We start from the raw sequence: 21,134 nt of genomic DNA, 5'->3' as shown, positions 1-21,134 counted from the left end.
GTCTTTGTAATGTGTTTTAGCGATACATTTCTAACATTTCTAATGTGTTTAGAATTTTTATTTATTTTTAGAATGACCTTTACAGGGACTTTAAATGTATTAACAGTTTATTTGACTGTAAGTAAATAATCAGTAACATCTTACAGAAAAATCACTTTTAGCAACAGAAAAAGCCACAAGTGATCACTAATATCACTTCTTCTTTTTTTCTTCACTAAGATATGTCGTTTCAACGTGGGAACTTGTATAGTACGGGTCGAGTTTCTGAGGAAATATTTAATGGTTGCACTTAAACAACCCGCTGCATACATAGCTGCATACTGCATAGCGCTATACTAGATAGAGTCGAAGTGATGTAGGTATATGGGTAAATAATTTTGATGTTTTATAGTACATAGAGTAAATGTACTATATCATTTAAATGATTATAAAAAAATACATGCTAGAGGTGTTAAGACTGTTATAGAAATCAGTGGTCTTAAGCTACTATTAACGCTTTTGTCATATGATCTTCATATTTCTCTACGGTCACGGATAGCTGAATTTAAAACAACGGAATGGATGTGGCACGCTTTCTTCATGAGATGAAAATCGGAGACACAGCGAGTTCCTACTCTGTTCTTGCTGCTTTGAGCCACATCCGTGAGCATTTCGAGGTGGAAGAAGCACATGAGAATCGCGCGCGCATCTTGGAAGACACAGCAGAGCTGCTCGCAAACGCTCCTCTTTCCTGGCTCTTTCCTGAAGGGAACACTGATTTACGAGGCCAGTATTTGGGCTTAGTGAACTCATTTATCCGTTACGCTGCCCTGCCAGTATGTGACACAGACAGCGGCACTTTACCTGCTAAGAATTACGAGGACATACCGGCCAAAGCTCAGGCTGTTAGTACAGTGCTTCTTGCGTTGTCTCTGCAGATTCAAAATGCACTGGAGGATCAAAACAGTCCAGCTATCAGGTCTATAGTTCGCACACTAGCACCCACCTACTGTATATTCTCCATTACACACTTGCAGGAGCAGCCTTGGACCAGTGCAGCTTCCAGAAAAAGAGCTCTGGAACTCTTAACATCAGTAGTGGAATTGACAGGCAGCAGGTCAGTGCAAGAGCTGCTGTCTGGAAAACTTGATGAGGACCAGAAGGGAGTTCTGGGGCCAGTTATTGACACACTGCAGCCAGAATTAACCAAGTGAGTTTCATAAAGTCATAGCATCATCAGTACAAAAGCTCTGCGAAAATGTGTTCCTAAAGTTCCTACTATGCAGTACATTTAAGATCTCATATACGATAAGTCTTAATATACTCTATAGTTTTGTATAAAATATAAAAATTGTAGTTTTGGGAGTGTGCTTTTTAGAATTTGTTTTGGTAATACTTTTTACAAATGTTACATGTACTTACCATAGTAATAACAGTAAATTATGCATAATTACTCAACCAAATCCTAATCCTACCCTATATAAGAACATGTAGTTGCTTAATATTACTCAGTACTTAAATATATAATTACACTGTAACAATGACACCTTAAAAGTACAGTGTAACCTTTGTTTGTTTTTTAGCATGAACTGTGAAGTGTCAAGGACTTTTAAGAATAGTTTTCCAAGCACCTAAAATTGTTTAAATTAATTAGGATAAATATTAAAAACATGGGAACATATCAATGTTTTTTTTCTTACGTTTTCTTAATTTTAGTCCCGTTCCCCATGTATATACTATGTAGGCTATAATTATAGCAATTACAATAACTGGGTTATAACTTGTTACTAACCCTGAACCTACCCTTAAACCCATGTTGTTATTACCATATTACCAGTACTTTCTTGGGTAAGTACACATACTGTAAAATAAAGTGTAACCAATATATTTTTTTTAATTATCTCAAAAATATTTCATCAGCTAGCTATATAGTGGTCTTGTTGTTTTATTGGTCTTTTAAATAAATTAGTCAAAAAGAATTATTAGAGAATTGGTCTGAACTCTGAATCAAAATAACTTTTTATTATCCATATCCAGTAATCACAAATGACAGGAAACATTGTGGAAAAAAATTATTGGAATTCATTGGTCAAAAAGTCAAGTCACCTTTATTTATAGTGTTTTACATGTTGTTTCAAAGCAGCTTTACAAAAATAAACATGAAAATAACAATTAATGATGAAAAATCTAATTTAGATGTAAACCAGCTCTAAAAAGTTAAGTTATTATTCAGCTCAAGTCAGTTCATTCTTGATTCAGTTCAGTTCAATAATTGTGTAAAGTTCATCAATTATGAAATAAGTTCAATTCAACTATAAGCAGCTCCACAGAAGAAAAAAGTGTTGTTATTCAGCTTGATTCAGACCAATGTCGGACTAAAACAAAGTCGATTCAGCTTTTAGGCAGCTCGGCAGGAGACAATAGTGTCATAATCCAGCTCAATTCAGTAGTCTCAGGTCAGTCAAGTCAATAATATTACTGAATATTAAGTGTCTTTTAAACTCCAACTAAGAAAGCCTGAGGCAATAGTGGCAAGGAACCCAAACTTCATCAGGTCAAAGAAATTGAGAAAAAACCTTGTATGCTAGCATGTTAAAATTGATCATTTAATTGCATAGCACATATTTAGAGCTGCTTCAGCTGAGCCCTCATTGTTGAGGATTGAGTCAGTGGTTCAAATGTTTAGACACCTGTGAAATATCACAATACTCTATTCCAATTTTGATACTACAGCAAAAACTACTACTAGCCTAATTATTGTAAAAGTAAAACATTAGGCTATTTAAGACAAGTAATGGTCAGTGCTAAGTCAGTAATATAATAAGAACAAATAATCAAATTACAAATAGCACAAATAAATACAATAGAACAAAGAAAGGCTACAAATGAAAATATAGCTGCAAGCAGCGATTACGGGCCCAAGCCGGTGGCACCGCCACCCCGGTGCCTTTAGTTGCACTAAAGGCACCAGGAAGACGGTGCCACCGGCTTGGGCCCTCCATCGCTGCTTGCAGCTATATTTATTTATTTATATATATATATATATATAAAAATCCGCCACCCCGGTGCCTTTAGGGTTCCTGTGCACGACGGGCAATAACGTAACTCCGCTTTGACTGTCGAGAAGAAGTCTGCTTTAGAGCTTGCATCAGTGTGGGTTCTGCAAAAGTGCGCATCGAGGGCACATATAAGAAAAAAAATTATATATGTATATATATATATATATATACCGTATGTGTGTATATTTTTTTCCCCCTCCCTATTTTTAACATGTATATTATTATTCTATAATAATAATAATAATAATAATATATATATATATATATATATATATTATTACAAATTTTGGATGCTAAACTATTCTTTATTATAGGCTTTGTATTTCACTCACGTTCCAATATTGAAAAATTATCCTCTTCAAATGCGCAAAAATGTGCTTTGAAACATCACAGTGGAGCGGTGCTTACTGTGAACGGCACAAACTGTACAACTGACTATTTAAACAGAGCAGTGTAATTTTTATATGTTAGGTTGACTATTTTATTAAGGCTATAATGAACATACTGCGATGTCAAGATGGAATGAGAGATGGAATGAGAGACTGGTGAAGTGACGGGGAGGGGAAGGACAGACAGAGGGAGACAGAGACAGAGAAAAAAAAAAAAAATAATATCCTAATTGTGACAGAAAGTAGACTTTGATTATGTTTAAATATACATAAAAATGCCGTGTTGAATTAACTGAAATGAGTGTAGTTTAATAAACTGTTTAAAAGAAGAAAACACATGTATACATAGTATAAAACACTTGATGGCACAATATAACTATTTTTAATAGACTCTGTCTGCCCCCCTCCCCACACACACACACACATACACAGATCCCCCCTCCCCTCCCCACACAGACAGACACACACACACACACACACACACACACAGAATGGCAGAGAGACAGAGAGAGACACAATCCACATTCAAACCACAATATCTGACTTTCTGTTGGTCGGAGCTAATGACTGTAAATTAGAAAGTTGTTTGTCTTGATAAGATCAATACACACGCTGAGTTTTGTAACTGTAGGTAAAACTATAACTAAGTTATAACACACTTTATTCATCCTTTTTTAATCATAAATGAATTTCCTCGCCACGGCCAAACCGTTCGAGATATCAAAAATCCGTCAGCAATTTAGTATCCTCAATGTCTTGACTTTATGCTGAATGAGTTTGGTGGCGATTGGATTAATTCTCTAGGAGGAATTCCAGACCATAAATTTTAAAACAACCCATAATAGCCGACTTCCTGTTGGGCTGGCATAAAACTTAGAGCACGAAAGTTGTTCGGACCGATGAGATCTAAATGTGTATCGAGTTTCATATTATTACATGCAAGCGTTTTTGATATACGGACAAGTGTTCGAATCCCATTCCAGGGGGCGCTGTCGAGCCCCCCTGCCACGCCCGGGTACCAGCTTCAGCCCGGCCCTGATGGCCGCGGGTTCTGACCTGTGTGCAAAATTTCAAGAGTTTTCGAGCATGTTAAGGGCCCCAAAAGTGCCAGAGAATTTGCACACAGCAGAGAAAGGGTTAAACTAAACTAGCCCCCCTCCTCACACACACACACACACACACACACACACACACACACACACACACACACACACACAGAGACGCAGAGGGGCAGAGGGAAAATGCTCCAAAAAGTACACATTCAAACCAAAATATCTGACTTCCTGTTGGTCGGAGCTAATGACTGTAAATTAGAAAGTTGTCCGGCTCGGGGAGATAAATATATATACCGATTTTTGTTACTGTAGGTAAAACTTATACCCCATTTTTGACTAAAGGTGGCGCTACGGAGCCCCTTACCACGCCCGTTTCTGAAACTTTGCACAAGTGTACTAGGCAATAAATGTAAAGTGTCTGTCGAGTTTCATGCAATTTCAAGCATGCTAAGAGTCTCAAAAACTTTAAAAAAGAATATTAAAGTTTGATGCGTTGCCATGGCAACAGTATTTAAGATATCAATAATCCTTTCACAGGTCTACATCTGCCGTGTGTTTACATTATACAGATTAAGTTTGAAGTAAATCGGTAAAAATAAGAGGGTGATTTCAAAGCATTTTGAAAGTGACACACTTCCTGCTACCAGTTGGTGGCGCTATAACTTTGACTCACAATAGTCACATCCATGTGATCGGCCTCTTACAACAAACACACTGCTGAAGTTTCATCAAGATCAGTTAATGTATGAGGATGTTATAACACACTTCCTGTTTCCAATATTCGCCATAAATTTGTTTCCTCGCCACGGCCAAACCGTGTTCGTCATCCTCCATGTCTTGACTTCATGCTGACTGATTTTCGTGGTCATCGGATGAATTCTCTAGGAGAAGTGTTTTAAATGCCAGAACATGCGTTTCCATACAACCCATAATAGCCGACTTCCTGTTGGACTGGCGTAAAACTTAGAGCACGAAAGTTGTTCGGCCCGATGAGATCTATATGTGTACCGAGTTTCATATTATTACATGCAAGCGTGTTTGATATATGGACATGTTTTTGAATCCCATTCCAGGGGGCGCTGCTGAGCCCCCCTGCCACGCCCGGGTACTAGCTTCAGTCCGGCCCTGATGGCCGCGGGTTCTGACATTTGTGCAAAGTTTCAAGAGTTTTTGAGCACGTTAAGGCCCCCAAAAGTGCCCAAAAGGTAGTAAAATAATAATAATAATAATAATAAAGAAGAAGAAGAAGAAGAATCCTATGGAAAACAATAGGGCCTTCGCCTTTTCAAGGCTTGGGCCCTAATAAACAGCTGTTTTTTTTTCAGGTAGTAGTTCAGTACTTGAATACACCTTGTGGTGCAACCTGGACACATCGTCAGTGATACTCCCGGGGTCATAGGGTGTTTCGGGTCTTACATCAGACACCCTCACCCGGGCGACCCAGCCGGGGGTGATCAGGCCCCGACTTGTGTCCAGGTAGCGCTCTACACCACGCGTCCCCCCTCCTTAACCAGAGCCACCGTGCTGCCTTTTCAGCGGCTTCCAGGATGTTCTTGATGGCTCTTTGCCTGTGCAGTCCGCAAATCCCTAAGAGTCCCAGGACCCGTTGTAGAGACTGTCCTGCGAAGCCCCTACAGCCCACTTCAACAGGCTCACAGCGGGCCTTCCACCCATTCCTCCGACACTCAGCTACCAGATCAGCGTACTTGGCCCTCTTCCTTTCCTGGGCATCCTCCATTCTATCTTCCCAGGGGACCGTTAGTTCAAGTAACACTACCTGCTTACTTGCTGCAGACATCAAGACCATGTCCGGTCGTAGTGATGTGACGGCAATGGAGTCTGGGAACTTCAAATTGAGTCCCCAGGTCCACCAGGAGGTGCCAGTCTCTTGCTGTTGCGAGCAAGCCCCCTTGGGTCTTTCTAGGGGGCTGAGGCTTCTCTCCTGCTCGAACAAAGGCAATTGCAGACTTGGTTGGATGATGCTGCTTGCTAATGTTAATTCAGGATCTGGTCTTCAGGATGCCTTCTCTGCCTTCAGGATCTGGTCATGGCGCCAACGATAACGCCCATCTCCCAAGGCTTTTGAGCAGCAGCTAAGGATATGCTCTAATGATCCCCTTTTCTGGCAGAGTTGGCAAGCAGGTGAGTCCACCAGGCCCCAGGTGAACAGGTTGGCAGGGCTAGGAAGGACATCATACACTGACTGGACCAAGAACTTGAAATGGTGTGGTTCCGCCTTCCAGAGTTCTGCCCAAGTGATCTTACGGCCAGCTGTTCCCACTTTGTCCAGGCCCCCTGCTTGGACATGCCCACCACTCTGCTGAAGCGAGCTTCCTCCACCTCGGCTCGTACCTCCTCCTGGTTATTATAAAGTTATAAAAGTAATTCAGTCAATATCAGTGAGTGATTACTTTGTCTTTGGCAGTTTGATTAACAGTAAAAAGCAGATGTCACAGTAGGGCTGGGCGATATGGCCAAAAATTCATATCTCTGTATTTTTTTGGTTAAATGGCGATATACGATATATATCTCTGTATTTTCTACTTTTTTCTATTTGGATAAAGAAAATCTGCATTTATTTATGATATTTCACATCCTGCCCAATTATATCCTACAAACAATGTTGATATTGAAGGATATGGAAACAAATATAGTGAATGTAATGTAGGCTATGCAATATATTATGTGCAAAAAGGTGGTTAAAATCACATTACATTCTAACATTGTAAGTTAACAATACAATCTAAAAACAAGAACAAAACTGCTGCAAACTTGTTAACTATATCTTACCAGTTATTTTGAAGCCCATAATATAACATGTTTAGGACAAATTGTACTATGTACTTTCACTGCGGCAGCTCACACTGCGTCCTCCGCTATTTTTCAGATGTGCTCGTATCAAACTACTGTATCGATATAAACGGTATTGCCTCATTCCATATCGTTTCAAAAAATATATCTATATATTGTACAAACTCTATATACCGGTACCTCCCAGCCCTATGTCACAGCAGCAGGTTTTATTAGGCTGCTGTCCCTTCAAGACTGAAATGCACGGATCCAATATAGCCTTCCCTACTGTACGCATTTTCTTTGTTTACGCTCATTATGATATAGCTGACTATGTTTACCAGGATACTCGCCAAAACGGACATTTTACATAATTTTGTGTGAATTTGTCCATTCAAGCGAGAGAGTTTAATTCAGTATTTATGCTCTTGAGGCAGCTTTCAAGGGCGTGCGCTTCGGATGTTTGCGTTCATGAAACTTCTTGACTTGCAAACGTCCTGTATTAATGTGAGGAGCCACTCATTATACATAAATCATCACGTAACAGTTTATGTTTTACTTACATTTACAATTTAGTTTTAATCCAAATGATGCATGTGTGCTGAGTGAATGATCAGCAATCAAGAGCATTTACTATATTTTATTTAATATTTCCCTAATAGATACATTTACTGCACACAGCCAGCCTTCACTTTTATCCCAATTATACTCCCTGTGTCAGTGTTTCTTTGTCTGGACACAAACACTGTGCACAACGCTGTGTGATTGGTTGTTAATATCGGAGCATTTTTATGAGTACGAGCGCAGTATCGGGCCCTACACCGATACTGGTATCCCTAATTTTGTCTGTAGTAAGCAATCAGATATAGAAAAGAGTGCGAGTCATGTTCATTTCTTGTCATTGTGTAAATGATCAAGTTACAATTAAAAAAGCTTGACCGGAGCGTATTTCTGAAAGTCTGCTATTCTTTTTTAAATTACAACACAGAAATGACCCAAGAGCACATAATAATAATATGTTATTAAATGCACTCAAGCATGTCCTTTATTCTGTTCAGGGAGAGCTGGAAGCGTAACCAGGCAGTGAAGCACGTGTTCTCCTGGGTGCTGGTTCAGGTTGGACGACCCTGTTTAACTGAGTATTTGGAGAAGGTGTTTCCGCCGTCTTTGCTTATATCAGATGATTATCACACAGAAAACAAAGTATTGGGTGTGCACTGCCTGCATCACATTGTTCTCAATGTGGTAAGTCATTTTTGTAAATATTTTGTCACCACAACTGTCTTTTTATGCAAAAAATGTTCCAGAATCTAAACCTACAGAGCAGCGTTATAAGGCATTATATAATGCAACATTAATGAATTTTAGAATTACCTTCTCCATTCGCATTCAAGTAAGCTCCATGAAATAAGCTGATGGCAGATGAGTAATGTTAAATATGCTTGTAATTCAATAAATAGTTAACATTCCACAGCTGTTCATGTACCCTTAAAGATTGTTGTGTCTCTGAATTTTAGTAACTTTAGGGTTAAATTAATCATATTTCTGAAACTTCCCCGGGTCAAATTTTTGATTTTGTTAATATTTTTTCTGAAGAAAGACGGTGATAAATGGTGATTAAAGCCAAAATATTAAATGCAAAATTAAAATTTTCACCTGAGATTTGGAGTCAAATTACAGATGGGTAAAAATTACTTCAGAAAGATGGCAAGCATCATTATTTTATTTTTACACAGAGATTGGTAGGTCTATTAGGTATGTCTGTTTACTTTAGCAATCTTTGTTGCATTATATGGCAACGGTGAGAGTTCAAAAATGGGAAAAAGCACTTCTTGTGTTTTTTGCCCGAAGTTGCATGCATGTCTGTAACCCCAGAAGTATTAAAGATATCTTAATATCCTTTTAGATTCTGTTTTTTAACAAACATTTCTTTAGGTTTCTTCATTTTAAAGGGCCTATATGGTTAAAACCCAGAGATATGCATTTCTTTGTGGGGTTCCATGAGTCAATTGGTAAATTGTACACAATTTGCATAAAGTTCATACTTTTTTCTTTTAAAGAGGAATATCTGAAGAACAAATAAATAATGTGTATCGTTTTTTTCTATCAACACATAGAATATACCTGTCTGAGTGCCATGAATACTCTTTTTCCAAAGTATCGTGCGTGCCTGTGTACCCATTTTCAATGGTCGGAAATAAAATATGGTTAATTTTTACAAAAAATATTTCATTTTTACATGCAGCTGATACTTATTCCATTTAAAGGGGAATGTCTGAAGAATAAATAGTTGAAACTTGAAATGATCTTGTTTCCCTCTATCAAAACAATTGCATAAAACATACCCATCTGAGTGCAAAACATACACAGAAATGGTCAAGTTGAGGCACATTAACTTACTTTTAAAAGTGTATTTATACGAATCTATATTTTAATCAGTTTCAGGGATAATTGGAAGAAGGGTTTTTTCTTAATTGTAACAGCTTCTGAAGCTACCAAGTTCAAATATGCTGTATCGTAACTACATGTTACCACATTGACATCCCAGTATCTCTGGGATTGAACCATATAGGGCCTTAAAAATTTTAAATTAAATAATTTTTTTTAGAATTAGAATCTTGAGTATTCATAGCACCCAGACAGGTATATAGTGTTGGGTAAAGTAACTTTTAAAAAGTAGTGTTTGCTCGTTACTTGTTACTTCTTAAAAAAAGTAATCCGTTACTTTACTTAGTTACCCACTATGGAAAGTAACTTTTTACTTTACTCGTTACTTTTATGTTGCTTGACTTTGGGCAGAACCCAATATCTGTTCCTAAATGTGCAACATTCGTGCGAAACGCGTCTAGATAGCCTAGGAAAAAATTATATAGAAGACATAAGCTTAGTTTTCAGACACACGACTCACTCTATCAAGAGAGGCATAATGCATTTATCAAAATGTTTAATATTTATGAATGCCCGTTAATGGATAGGCATATGCCTAGCAGTGTTAATTTCGTTGACAGATAATTTTCGTCATTATTTTCGGCAACAACATTTTTTCACAGGCGGAAACGAGACGATAACTAAAAAAAAAACAGTTTTGAATGTCCGGCTGCTTTCGTGGTAGATGCACACAGAGTTGGCATGCGCTTGATGCATGTCTCATAAAACTGTATGAAAAACTGTATAAAAAATGTAAACGTCTGGGAGAAAGAGAAGAGCCGACTAATGGATAGATCTGAATAAGAGTGACGACGCGGTAGTATAGTTTTCTGTGCGCACACACCCGAAGTGTGCAGCCGTATAGACAGCTATACAGTGCGCAGGTACTGAACTGAGCTCTCTTTTGCATCTGAATGGAAGTGGGAATACCTCCATCACACAACACTGAGTGTATACATACAAAGTGTCCAGGTGTATATAATGCAACAAAGATTTCTAAAGTTAACAGATTGTTCTAATAGACCTACCAATCTGTGTAAAAATAAAATATTGATGCTGCCATCTTTCTAGTGTCATTTTTACCCCACTGTAATTTGGCTCCGAATCTAATCCGTGGATTACCGCCCGGTACGCATACATTCAAGAAAATATTTTGGCTTTCTTCTTTATTTATATATTTCTTTCATCATATTTTTAGCTGGGAACCACTTGTTGTTGACACGGAATGACCCTTTAATAATGTGCTCCTGACATTCATAAGAGAGACATCAAACCCTGGAGAACATTATAAGTCATTGTATTTGTTTAATTGACACAAGTATTTGATGTGTGTTCATTTGACTTTTCTGCTTCCCTAGCCTGGTGCTGATCTGAGGCAGTTCAACAGAGCTCAGGTGCTCTATCATGCTGTATTCAATCACTTACACACATCTGAGGCCACGCTTATACAGGTGATGCTTTCACATGTGCGTACTTGAATGAAGATGTGTGGTTTTTATTTTTAGATTAGGTTATGCATCTCGTCTTTTTTTGTCTTATCTTCAGGTTGTGCTGCCCTGCCTTATAGACTTGCTGTCAGTCCTTGAGAAACCTCCAGCCCTTGCAGGTACACGGCGTAAACAAAATCGATTTGACAATATGCTCCGGCACGTCTTGACATACATGGAAATGGAGCACAAGCTTGACCTTCGTCGTGTATATGCCAGAAATCTTGTCTTACTTATTGAGAGGTGAGGACTAAATCATTAAGGTACCCTTCAATTATTTCAGTAATTGGTTCCTATTATATGCAACGCTTGCTAATAATTGTAGTCAAACATACGCCGTAGAAATTACTTTCTATTTTGACTGATGTCATACAGGTTGCTATTGGGTTAGTTCATATAAAAATTCTATCATCATTTACTCATTTACATTAACCCTCATGTTGTTCCAAACCCATAAAACATTTGTTCATAAACAGTATTTTTAATTTTCTAATCATTCTAGTCAATCCATTGAAAGTTCCCTTTTTTTGTGAGCGAAAATTGCAGTATAATAATTATTACTAATAATTTTTCGTGCACATTTAGAATATTCTTAGCTAGATTTGCCTAATTGTGATAATATTGCTCATCTTTGTCTGTTGTCATTTATTATTTCATGTTGTTATCTTAAAGGATGGGTATAGTAATTATTCGTCACATGAAAAGGCTGGAGAGGGTGATTGTTGGATATTTGGAAGTCTCGGATGCTCCAGAGGAGAAATGCAGACTAAATATCCTGGAGGCTCTACAAAAGACTCTACAGATTGCTTGGCCATGGTGACCACCCAAAGCACTATACATCACCAATACTTCAGTGCACACTACATGAAATTGACTTATTAATTCAGTTCTGAGATTATTCCACTCTCTTCTTGTATGCTTATTTCAGATGTATTTTTGCTTACCGGTAATACTCTATAAACACAATGGTTTTTTTTATGTTTTATATGCATCTCTCTAGTATGGAGAAGAGGATGGGTTTGCTAACTCAGAGTCTTCTGAGGTTTCTGGTTGACATCTCATCAGACTCATTACCCACTCAGCTGAAAGAGCACCTCATGACCGAAGCATCCCAGTGTTTACTGCTGCTCAACCACTGCTCAAAGGGAAAACTACAGGTGAGAATATCAATTCTTAATTTTGTGAAATATTGTGATTATAAAAGGACCAACTTCAACCAGAGAAGTAAAAACTGTCATCCCGTAATTGTTTCATCATTCAGATAAAAGTTGATGAAAATTAAAAATTATATTATAATAATATATATTTATAAGCCTAATCTTTATAAGGGAGTAATTAGAACTTACTAAGCTTTTATGAGATCTTGTTCTTCTGATAGATATTGCATGCAGTTTCTACATATATTAAATCCACTTTTCCATTTTCTCCTTGCCTTATTTCTCCCTGTTTTTTTTAGACTCTTCTGAGAGAGTTAGACAGCAGTTGTGTCCCTGACGCTGTGTTGATGTGTATTCAGAAAGTCACTGCAGCACCACTATGTCAATAAGCTGTAAGCTGGCAATAATACTTGCCCCTTTTCCCATTTATGGAGGTGAAGTTAGCGGAGTAGAATCTGTAATAAATAATACACTCTGTGTTTGGACTATCCAAGGGAACTGTTTATACATATTTGAGAGAGAAATAAAATAAAGCTAAAACAACCTGACTTGAGAGTTGATTTCCTCCAAAGTCTTTTCTCAATTACCTTTTAAATAAACATTTTGAATAAACTGTACTTGTTGTACACAGCCAGGTCTTCTTTTAAAGTGACCATACTAAATACAGGTGTTTGTCCTTAGTAAATGCATTCGTAAATACAAGTTATAGTTTTGTTCTAAATAACTTCAGGTAACCTGTAAATAACATATTCATTCTAATGTGTCCAGTATAGTTTTAAAAGACCTGGAAAGTGCCTTCCATTAGCATCCCCATCCATTCCAGTCAGTAGCATCTGCATGGTTACTTGTTAGTGCAGGTTACCTGAAAGTAATTTTTTTTTCATAGTGCTTTGTTCTTGTATTGGGTGTTGCATGCCTTGCTGATCTTTTCTTCTCAACTGCATAAATTAAACGTCAACCAACTTACCACTACAAATTCAATATATATATACAGTGGGGAAAATTATTATTTGATCGCCTGCTGATTTTGTAAGTTTGACCACTTACATGAAGGGTCTATAATTTTTATGGTAGGTTTATTTTAACGGATAGAGACAGAGTATCAACCAAAGAATCCTGAAAACACATTATATAAAGATTGTAAATGGATTAGCATTTGATCGAGTGAAATAAGTATTTGATCCCCTACCAACCAGCAAGAATTCTGCCTCCCACAGGTTGTGCCCATGTGGAACAGAATAGATTAGCCCTCTTAAAGTACTCCTAATGTCAGCTCATAATGTGTGTAAAAGAAACCTGTCCACAGAATTCGTATCTTCCATTCCAACGCCCGTAAGGTCCCCCTGCTCAAGAAGGCACATGTTAAAGCCCGTCTAAAGTTTGCCAATGAATTATGATTCAGAGAAGGCTTGGGAGAAAGTGCTGTGGTCAGATGAGACCAAAATTTAGCTCTTTGGCATCAACTCAACTCGCCGTGTTTGGAGAGAGAGAGAAATGCTGACTATGACCCCAAGAACACCATCCCTACAGTCAAGCACAGAGGTGGAAACATCATGCTATTGGGCTGTTTCTCTGCTAAGGTTACAGGACAACTTCACCGTATTGAGGGGCTGATGGCCAGGGCCATGTACCGTCAAATCTTGGACAAGAAACTCCTTCCTTCAGCCAGAACACTGAAGATGGGTCGTGGATGGGTGTTCCACATGATAGTGACCCAAAACATACCGCCATGGCAACAAAGGAGTGGCTCAAGAAGAAGAACAGTAAGGTCTTGGAGTGGCCTAGCCAGTCTCCAGACCTTAATCCTATATAAAACCTGTGGAGGGAGCTGAAACTTTGAATTGCCAAGAAACTTAAGGATTTTGAGAGTATCTGTAAAGAGGAATGGACTAAAATCCCTCCTGAGATGTGTACAAACCTGGTGACCAACTGCAATAAACGTCTTACCTCAGTACTTTGTAGAGAAACCTTTGTTTTGCTTGGGGATTAAATACAATTAAATACAAATCAAATTATAACCTTTATGTTTTTTTGGTTGATATTTGTCTCTATCTGTTAAAATAAACCTACCATAAACATTATAGACCCTTCATTTCTTTGTAAGTGGTCAAACTTAGAAAATAAGCAGGGGATCAAATAATTATTTTCCTCACTATATATATATATATATATATTTGCACAGTGGTGCAACAGTTAGAGGTGCTCTAAGGAGGGAAGTTTCTTCTACTATTTTCCCCCTCTTGTTTTGTTGCGGCTCCCTTAACTGAGATATTTTAAAAAGGCCACTAAATCCTAAAATCTGTCATAATACTAACAGCACTGCAGTTTTAAATAAAATAAGCATTGATCTTTTTTTGGAGCCCCAAATTATATTATCTTGAGCATGATAAAAACAACAATGGTACTTCAACATTGTGTAATGCTTAAAGAACCAATGGTTTCTGTTAGATGATGTAAAGGATTTTGCTCTTATGTCTTGGGTCTGAGTAACTTTTTTTACTCAGAGATTTCACTGTAATTTTTTTCTTTGCAACTTTGTACTTGTGTTACTAACAGCATTTTCACTGTAGGCAGTTTTGACTTGTTTAAATGTTTTCTAGTGATCTGCAGTGTAATTGCTGGTGGGTGTATGAGATGTAAAAGATGATCCAAATAAAACATGCATTCAAACACAACACAGTACTTAATGTATAAATGTTTTCCCCATTAGAACACCAGCTACAGTCAAACTAACAGGCACAAAAATATATAGCATGTATGCTATTCCAAATAAAGTTTTATTGCATGAATATGGGTCTAAGTTGACGCAAAAGTACACAATGGAACATTTAAGAAAAAAAATGCTTTGCAACAGTATAAGCACAGATGAAACAGGTCAACAATTCCACCACACTAAAGATTTTGATTATTGTACATTGTTATTAAATGTAGGTGTAGTAAAAGATCATGTTCCATGATTTGGAAATGTTCCACAAGGGAGCAGAGTTACAACTGTTGGTGTGCACATCAGTTTAGTCTCTACGTGGCCTTGCTTTTCTGAACTGGTTCTATCTCTTGTTCATATTCTATCTCCACATAGGCCCGTTTTTTCCTGATTGGGCCTTTGAGTGGAGCTTTTCCTTTCGTTTTGGCCTTGCTCTTTTCCTCCAACTCTTCCTCACTGGATTCCTCTTCATCATCATCCTCTTCCTCTTCCTCATCACTGCTTCCCTTCAGGTTGTTCATATCCTGTAAAACAAAATCAGGATGTATATAACGTCACTCTCAGATATTAAATCATGTTTTTTTTTAAAGTACCGTATTTTCCGGACTATAAGTCGCATTTATTTCACAAAATCCAAGAACAGACATTTAATCTGGAAAGGCAAGTTATTTAGCTCCACAATAGCACACAGAACAACTGGCTGAATAGGTGTCCGGCATGTTAACGTAACACAGGGTTTCCCGCAGCACTTTGGAACTAAGGCGGCCGCCTAAGCAACACACGCCTGCCGGCTTAACTACGTCGTCAACAAAAAGTATATATGCGATATCCGCCGTGTTACTCTGTCCTGTTTAGAGCTTAGATTCTCTGCCCGAGCCCGATATTTCCCGCCGCTTTACTCGGGCCGGACCCGTGATCTAGACACGTGTAGCGCGGGACTAGATGTGATGGCCGAGTGCGAGCGCGGGCGGTAGCCTAATGCACTCACTATGTGTGTGCGGCTGCGGGAGAATAAAACGATTAAATAGAAATATCTATGAATAAAACATAAAAACTAATAAATTGTTATTCATCTGTTGCAGAAAAGCAACAAGAACAACTAAAACAAAATAGAAAGATTTACAGGCCATCAGAGTTTCTATTTGTAACATGTTTGCAGCGTTGAGCGATGTAGCCAATCACAGACATATGTGTTGATTTCTGGAACGCAATGGCCAATCAGAAGCATTTAGGATAGAATCCCCTCACGGCTCAAAACTGACTTTGTTCAGTGCTGAATTCTGCATGCTGGCAAATCCTCGGATTGTAAAAGATATTATGAAAGATTCATTATGCAATCAGCTTCATTAATAATAACAGAGATGTATGAGATCACGATGAACTGATAAGAGAGCGCGCATTCACGGCAAACCACGCAGCCTGCTTGCTTTTATGTTAAATTAACAGTGGATTGTGAATGTTAATGCTTTAAAGGGGTGGTATAATGCCCTTTTCACAAGATGTAAAATAAGTCTGTGATGTCCCCAGAGTGTATATGTGAAGTTTTAGCTCAAAATACCCCACAGATATTTTTATATAGCAAGTTAAAGTTGTCACTTTTTAAGGGGTGAGCAAAAACGCACTGTTTTGGTGTGTGTCCCTTTAAATGCAAATGAGCTGCTGCTCCCAGCATGGGGGGCGGAGCTAAAACAGCATGTGTCCTTTTACCTCACACACGCATTTCAAAAACGTTTAGCCTTTAATGTTCAAACTGGAGTCAGACAAAGATGGAGAGACTCAAGAAGTGACAACATGTAGAAGCAACAGGACATTTCTGAATGGTTAGTAATTATCTTCTAGTCATTGATTAGCATATTCTGTCTCGATAATCTATAAATCGTGTTCCGGGGGTGGGGTTTATGCAAATTCTTGGGTTGTTGATGTCACTAACCCGGGAGGAATGTCGTGTAGTCCCTACCAGCCGTTTGTTGTAGTCCTTAAAAAACAAGTTCTTTAAAAGTAAATATCTTCCTTTGCTTTTAACTTTGAGCGTTGTAACTTTGCAGATGTTGTTTATGCTCAAACTGCAACATTACACACTAACTAAAGTTAGAAAAGTGAAATCATACTCAACCACCCCTTTAATAATTTATCAGGAGCATTTATGCTGATGTGTATGGCGACACGTAGGCTAACACAGAGTTAAGTTACACAAAGTTATCCACTGATTGTTTAAAGTCTATGTGCGATGCAAGGCGCTGCCGCGAGGCTAGAAAGCTCCTGGCTGTTCTAGAAAGGAGACTGATCCAATGCAGCAAATATATTTAACGGCTAAAGTCCGTAGTATAGCCTATTGGCTCTGTTGTATCCCCAGAATTCCGATCGGCACACAGGGACAAAAATTAGTGATGCACCGAAATGAAAATTCTGTGCCGAAACCGATACCGAAAATTTAGGATGCACTTGGCCGAAAACCGAAACCGATACCGAAAATGGCTTCTTTTAAAAACTTAAATATATATTTATTTATATTGCTTAATTTAAAAAAAATCTGAAATGAAAAATCACAAAACCTAAAATATTTTATATATTATATATATTTTATATTGCATGCGCTTCATGAAGCACACGCGCGCGGTCTCTCGCTCTCTCTCCCTCTCTGCCGTGCATGCGCTACACGGTTTGGAGCACAGTCTCTGTCTCGCGGGCGCGCTCGCTCTAGATTCCGGAGATTTTAACTAATTCGCGGGCATCAGTGAGCCGCTATCAATATGCGGGAGACTCCCGGAACTTCCGGGAGACTTGGGATGTCTGTATTTCTATACTGGAGTAGCCTAATATAGGCATTATAATTATTGATTTTTCATTACGCAATTTTTTGGTGCCCTCTCAGCTGATGCGCGTGGTGGGAGCGGCGGCGCTGGTTGTCCTCATCTGAAACTTCAAAACACTTCCATACCGCTGACATGCTCAATCTTTGCAGACGCGTGCAAACAGCTCGACCGTGAGTGAAAACTGCTTGAGAACGGAGGGGAGGGGTGGGTGACGAGTGACAGCTCGACCGTGAGTGAAACCTGCTTGAGCACGGAGGGGAGGGGTGGGTGACGAGTGACAGCTCGACCGTGAGTGAAACCCAAGCGCTTGCGCGCGGATGAGAGGGGCGCGGTTGACATTCATTTTCGGTTGACATTTTCGGCTGGCTTTTTTATTTCGGCCCGAAACCGATAATGCCATTTTCAGCCGAAATTTCGGTGCACCCCTAACAAAAATAAATAAATATTTTCACAGAGTAAAGTCTTCTCTACGAAATGCAATGCAAGAGATCGCACGCCACGGGCGCCTCCGCGTCCTGATTATATGTCTGCTATATTTGCTTATTATTTATTAATTCCAGGCAATTGGTTGATGAAACATTGATTAAAATTAAGATACAATTTATACAAAACGAAATTCGATTTAAAGAAAGGCTTTTTACAAAATAAATCTTAATAAAGTGGTCAAAATAATATTTGACCCATCTTATGATCTTACTCATGCTTTTCACATACCGGTAATCAACATAGATTAAATTAAAATAATGAAATAACATTATATTATATTATGTAAACATAAATATGGAAAATAATTGAATTACTGGTGAAAATTTGACTATTTCAAAGTGTGCTCGTCTTTTTCTGAGGTAACATTTAACAGAGTCTGTCTAGCAAATGTAAACCATAGCCTAGCCTATATTTCGTTTTGCCAGCACTTCATTTAGACATCATTCCATTTCTGTTCTAAATGTGAAATAATAAATGTAATAAACGTGTTCCTTATTATGTTTAATTGCCTTAGCCTCTGGTGTGTGCACTGGAGTTTGCGTGAAATTGGGGTCGGGGGTGTCGGGATTTAAAGCGGTTTATTTCTATACCGGGGGAATTTCTTGCTTTTCAACCACGGTAAGAAAAAATCCATACCAGCCCTAATAGACGGTAATGTTTTCTCTTGGTTCATCTCAGTCAGTATGAATTAATTTTGATATACAGTCATGGCCAAAATTGTTGGCACCCCTGGTAAATATGATCAAAACTGGCTGTAAAAAACAAATCTGCATTGTTTATCCTTTTGATCTTTCATTAAAAAAATTGCCAAAATTCTAACCTTTCATTGAAGCAAGAGAATTGAAAGTGGGGCTAAATCACATTATGAAATAAATGTTTTTCTCCAAAACACGTTGGCCACAATTATTGGCACCCTTTTATTAAATACTTTTTGCAACCTCCTTTTGCCAAGATAACAGCTCTGAGTTTTCTCCTATAATGCCTGATGAGTTTGGAGAACACCTGACAAGAGATCAGAGACCATTCCTCCATACAGAATCTCCCCAGATCCTGCAGATTCCCAGATCCATGTTGGTGCTTCTTCTCTTCAGTTCAGCCCACTCATTTTCTATAGGGTTCAGGCCAGGGACTGGGATGGCCATTGCAGATCTTGGTTTTGTGCTCAGTGACCCATTTTTGTTTTGATTTTGATATTTGTTTTTGGATCACTGTCCTGTTGGAAGATCCAAACACGGCCCGTTATAAGATTTCTAGCCCCGGCTGTTAGGTTTCGATTTTTTATCTGTTGGTATTTGATCCAATCCATGATGCCATGTGTCCAGGATGTCCAGGACCTCTGGCAGAAAATTAGGCCCACAGCAGTAAAGATACAGCAGAGTATTTCATTTTACACATGGGGTACTTTTTTATCCCTGTGTACACCAAACCCATCTTAAGTGTTTGCTGCCAAAAAAGCGATTTTTTTGGTTCCTCTGTCCATAGAACGTTTGAAAAGTACCTGACACTACTGGCACTTCAAACGGGATGGGTTCTATGGTCAGATGAAACAAAAAAATAGCTTTTTTGGCTGCAAACACTTAAGATGGGTTTGGTGCACACAGGGATAAAAAAGTACCCCATGTGTAAAATGAAATACTCTGCTGTATCTGTAATGCTGTGGGCCTAATTTTCTGCCAGAGGTCCTGGACATCTTGTTCAGATACATGGCATCATGGATTGGATCAAAAACCAACAGATAAAAAAATCGAAACCTAACAGCCGGGGCTAGAAATCTTATAACGGGCCATGTTTGGATCTTCCAACAGGACAGTGATCCAAAAACAAATATCAAAATCAAAACAAAAATGGGTCACTGAGCACAAAACCAAGATCTGCAATGGCCATCCCAGTCCCTGGCCTGAACCCTATAGAAAATGAGTGGGCTGAACTGAAGAGAAGAAGCACCAACATGGATCTGGGAATCTGCAGGATCTGGAGAGATTCTGTATGGAGGAATGGTCTCTGATCTCTTGTCAGGTGTTCTCCAAACTCATCAGGCATTATAGGAGAAAACTCAGAGCTGTTATCTTGGCAAAAGGAGGTTGCAAAAAGTATTTAATAAAAGGGTGCCAATAATTGTGGCCAACGTGTTTTGGAGAAAAACATTTATTTCATAATGTGATTTAGCCCCACTTTCAATTCTCTTGCTTCAATGAAAGGTTAGAATTTTGGCAATTTTTTGAATGAAAGATCAAAAGGATAAACAATGCAGATTTATTTTTTACAGCCAGTTTTGATCATATTTACCAGGGGTGCCAACAATTTTGGCCATGACTGTATGTCACACCTGACTATGAGTCGCAGGACCAGCAAAACTATGAAAAAAAGTACGACTTATAGTCCGGAAAATACGGTAACATTTTACATCTAAATTACCTCAAAATCACTGAGATCACTCTCTTCAATCTCATCCTCAGCAATAAATTCTCTCGTCCCAGACACCTGAAAGAAAGAAGAAAAAAATAACTGCTTGGCCAACACAGGGATAAATTTAATATTAGAATACATAAAAAAAAAAAAAAAAAGAAGTAATTTTAAATAATAAGCAGCGATTACGGGCCTAAGCCGGTGGCACCTATATATATATATATATATATATATATATATATAAAGCCACCACCCCGTTGCCTTTCGCATAATACATTGATTGAAAAAGAAACTCAAACTTTTTGTTTATGGTAATATTATTTGATACAGAAAGAAATAAGTGAGACTGTGGGAGTGAGGGGAGGGTAATGACAGCCAAAGG

At 38.3% G+C, this 21,134-nt stretch overlaps 2 protein-coding genes across 4 annotated transcripts; one reads left to right on the top strand and one right to left on the bottom strand.

Moving 5' to 3' along the window:
* Window positions 1-244: 244 nt before the first annotated feature.
* tti2 (TELO2 interacting protein 2) lies at window positions 245-15,010 on the top strand. Of its 3 annotated transcripts, none has more exons than XM_079637425.1 (8): window positions 245-355; window positions 539-1,189; window positions 8,331-8,517; window positions 11,058-11,150; window positions 11,245-11,429; window positions 11,859-12,002; window positions 12,187-12,343; window positions 12,643-15,010. In XM_079637425.1, the coding sequence occupies exons 2-8, from the start codon at window positions 558-560 to the stop codon at window positions 12,730-12,732; spliced, it is 1,488 nt and encodes a 495-aa protein (XP_079493551.1). In that variant the 5' UTR covers window positions 245-355; window positions 539-557; the 3' UTR covers window positions 12,733-15,010. The 3 variants fall into 3 exon arrangements, with proteins under 3 accessions (XP_079493551.1, XP_079493550.1, XP_079493552.1); XM_079637426.1 differs by having other exon boundaries at window positions 289-367; XM_079637424.1 differs by having other exon boundaries at window positions 269-1,189.
* A 215-nt stretch (window positions 15,011-15,225) lies between these two features.
* Window positions 15,226-20,893, bottom strand: mak16 (MAK16 homolog; the record flags this gene model as incomplete). Its single annotated transcript, XM_079637803.1, has 2 exons — window positions 15,226-15,571; window positions 20,762-20,893. The coding sequence occupies 2 exons, from the start codon at window positions 20,891-20,893 to the stop codon at window positions 15,362-15,364; spliced, it is 342 nt and encodes a 113-aa protein (XP_079493929.1). The 3' UTR covers window positions 15,226-15,361.
* Between the last annotated feature and the right edge of the window lie 241 nt (window positions 20,894-21,134).

Source organism: Phoxinus phoxinus (assembly GCF_949152265.1).
Source record: "Phoxinus phoxinus genome assembly, chromosome: 15".
Lineage (NCBI taxonomy): Eukaryota > Metazoa > Chordata > Actinopteri > Cypriniformes > Leuciscidae > Phoxinus > Phoxinus phoxinus.
This window is presented reverse-complemented; position numbering and strand designations above follow the sequence as displayed.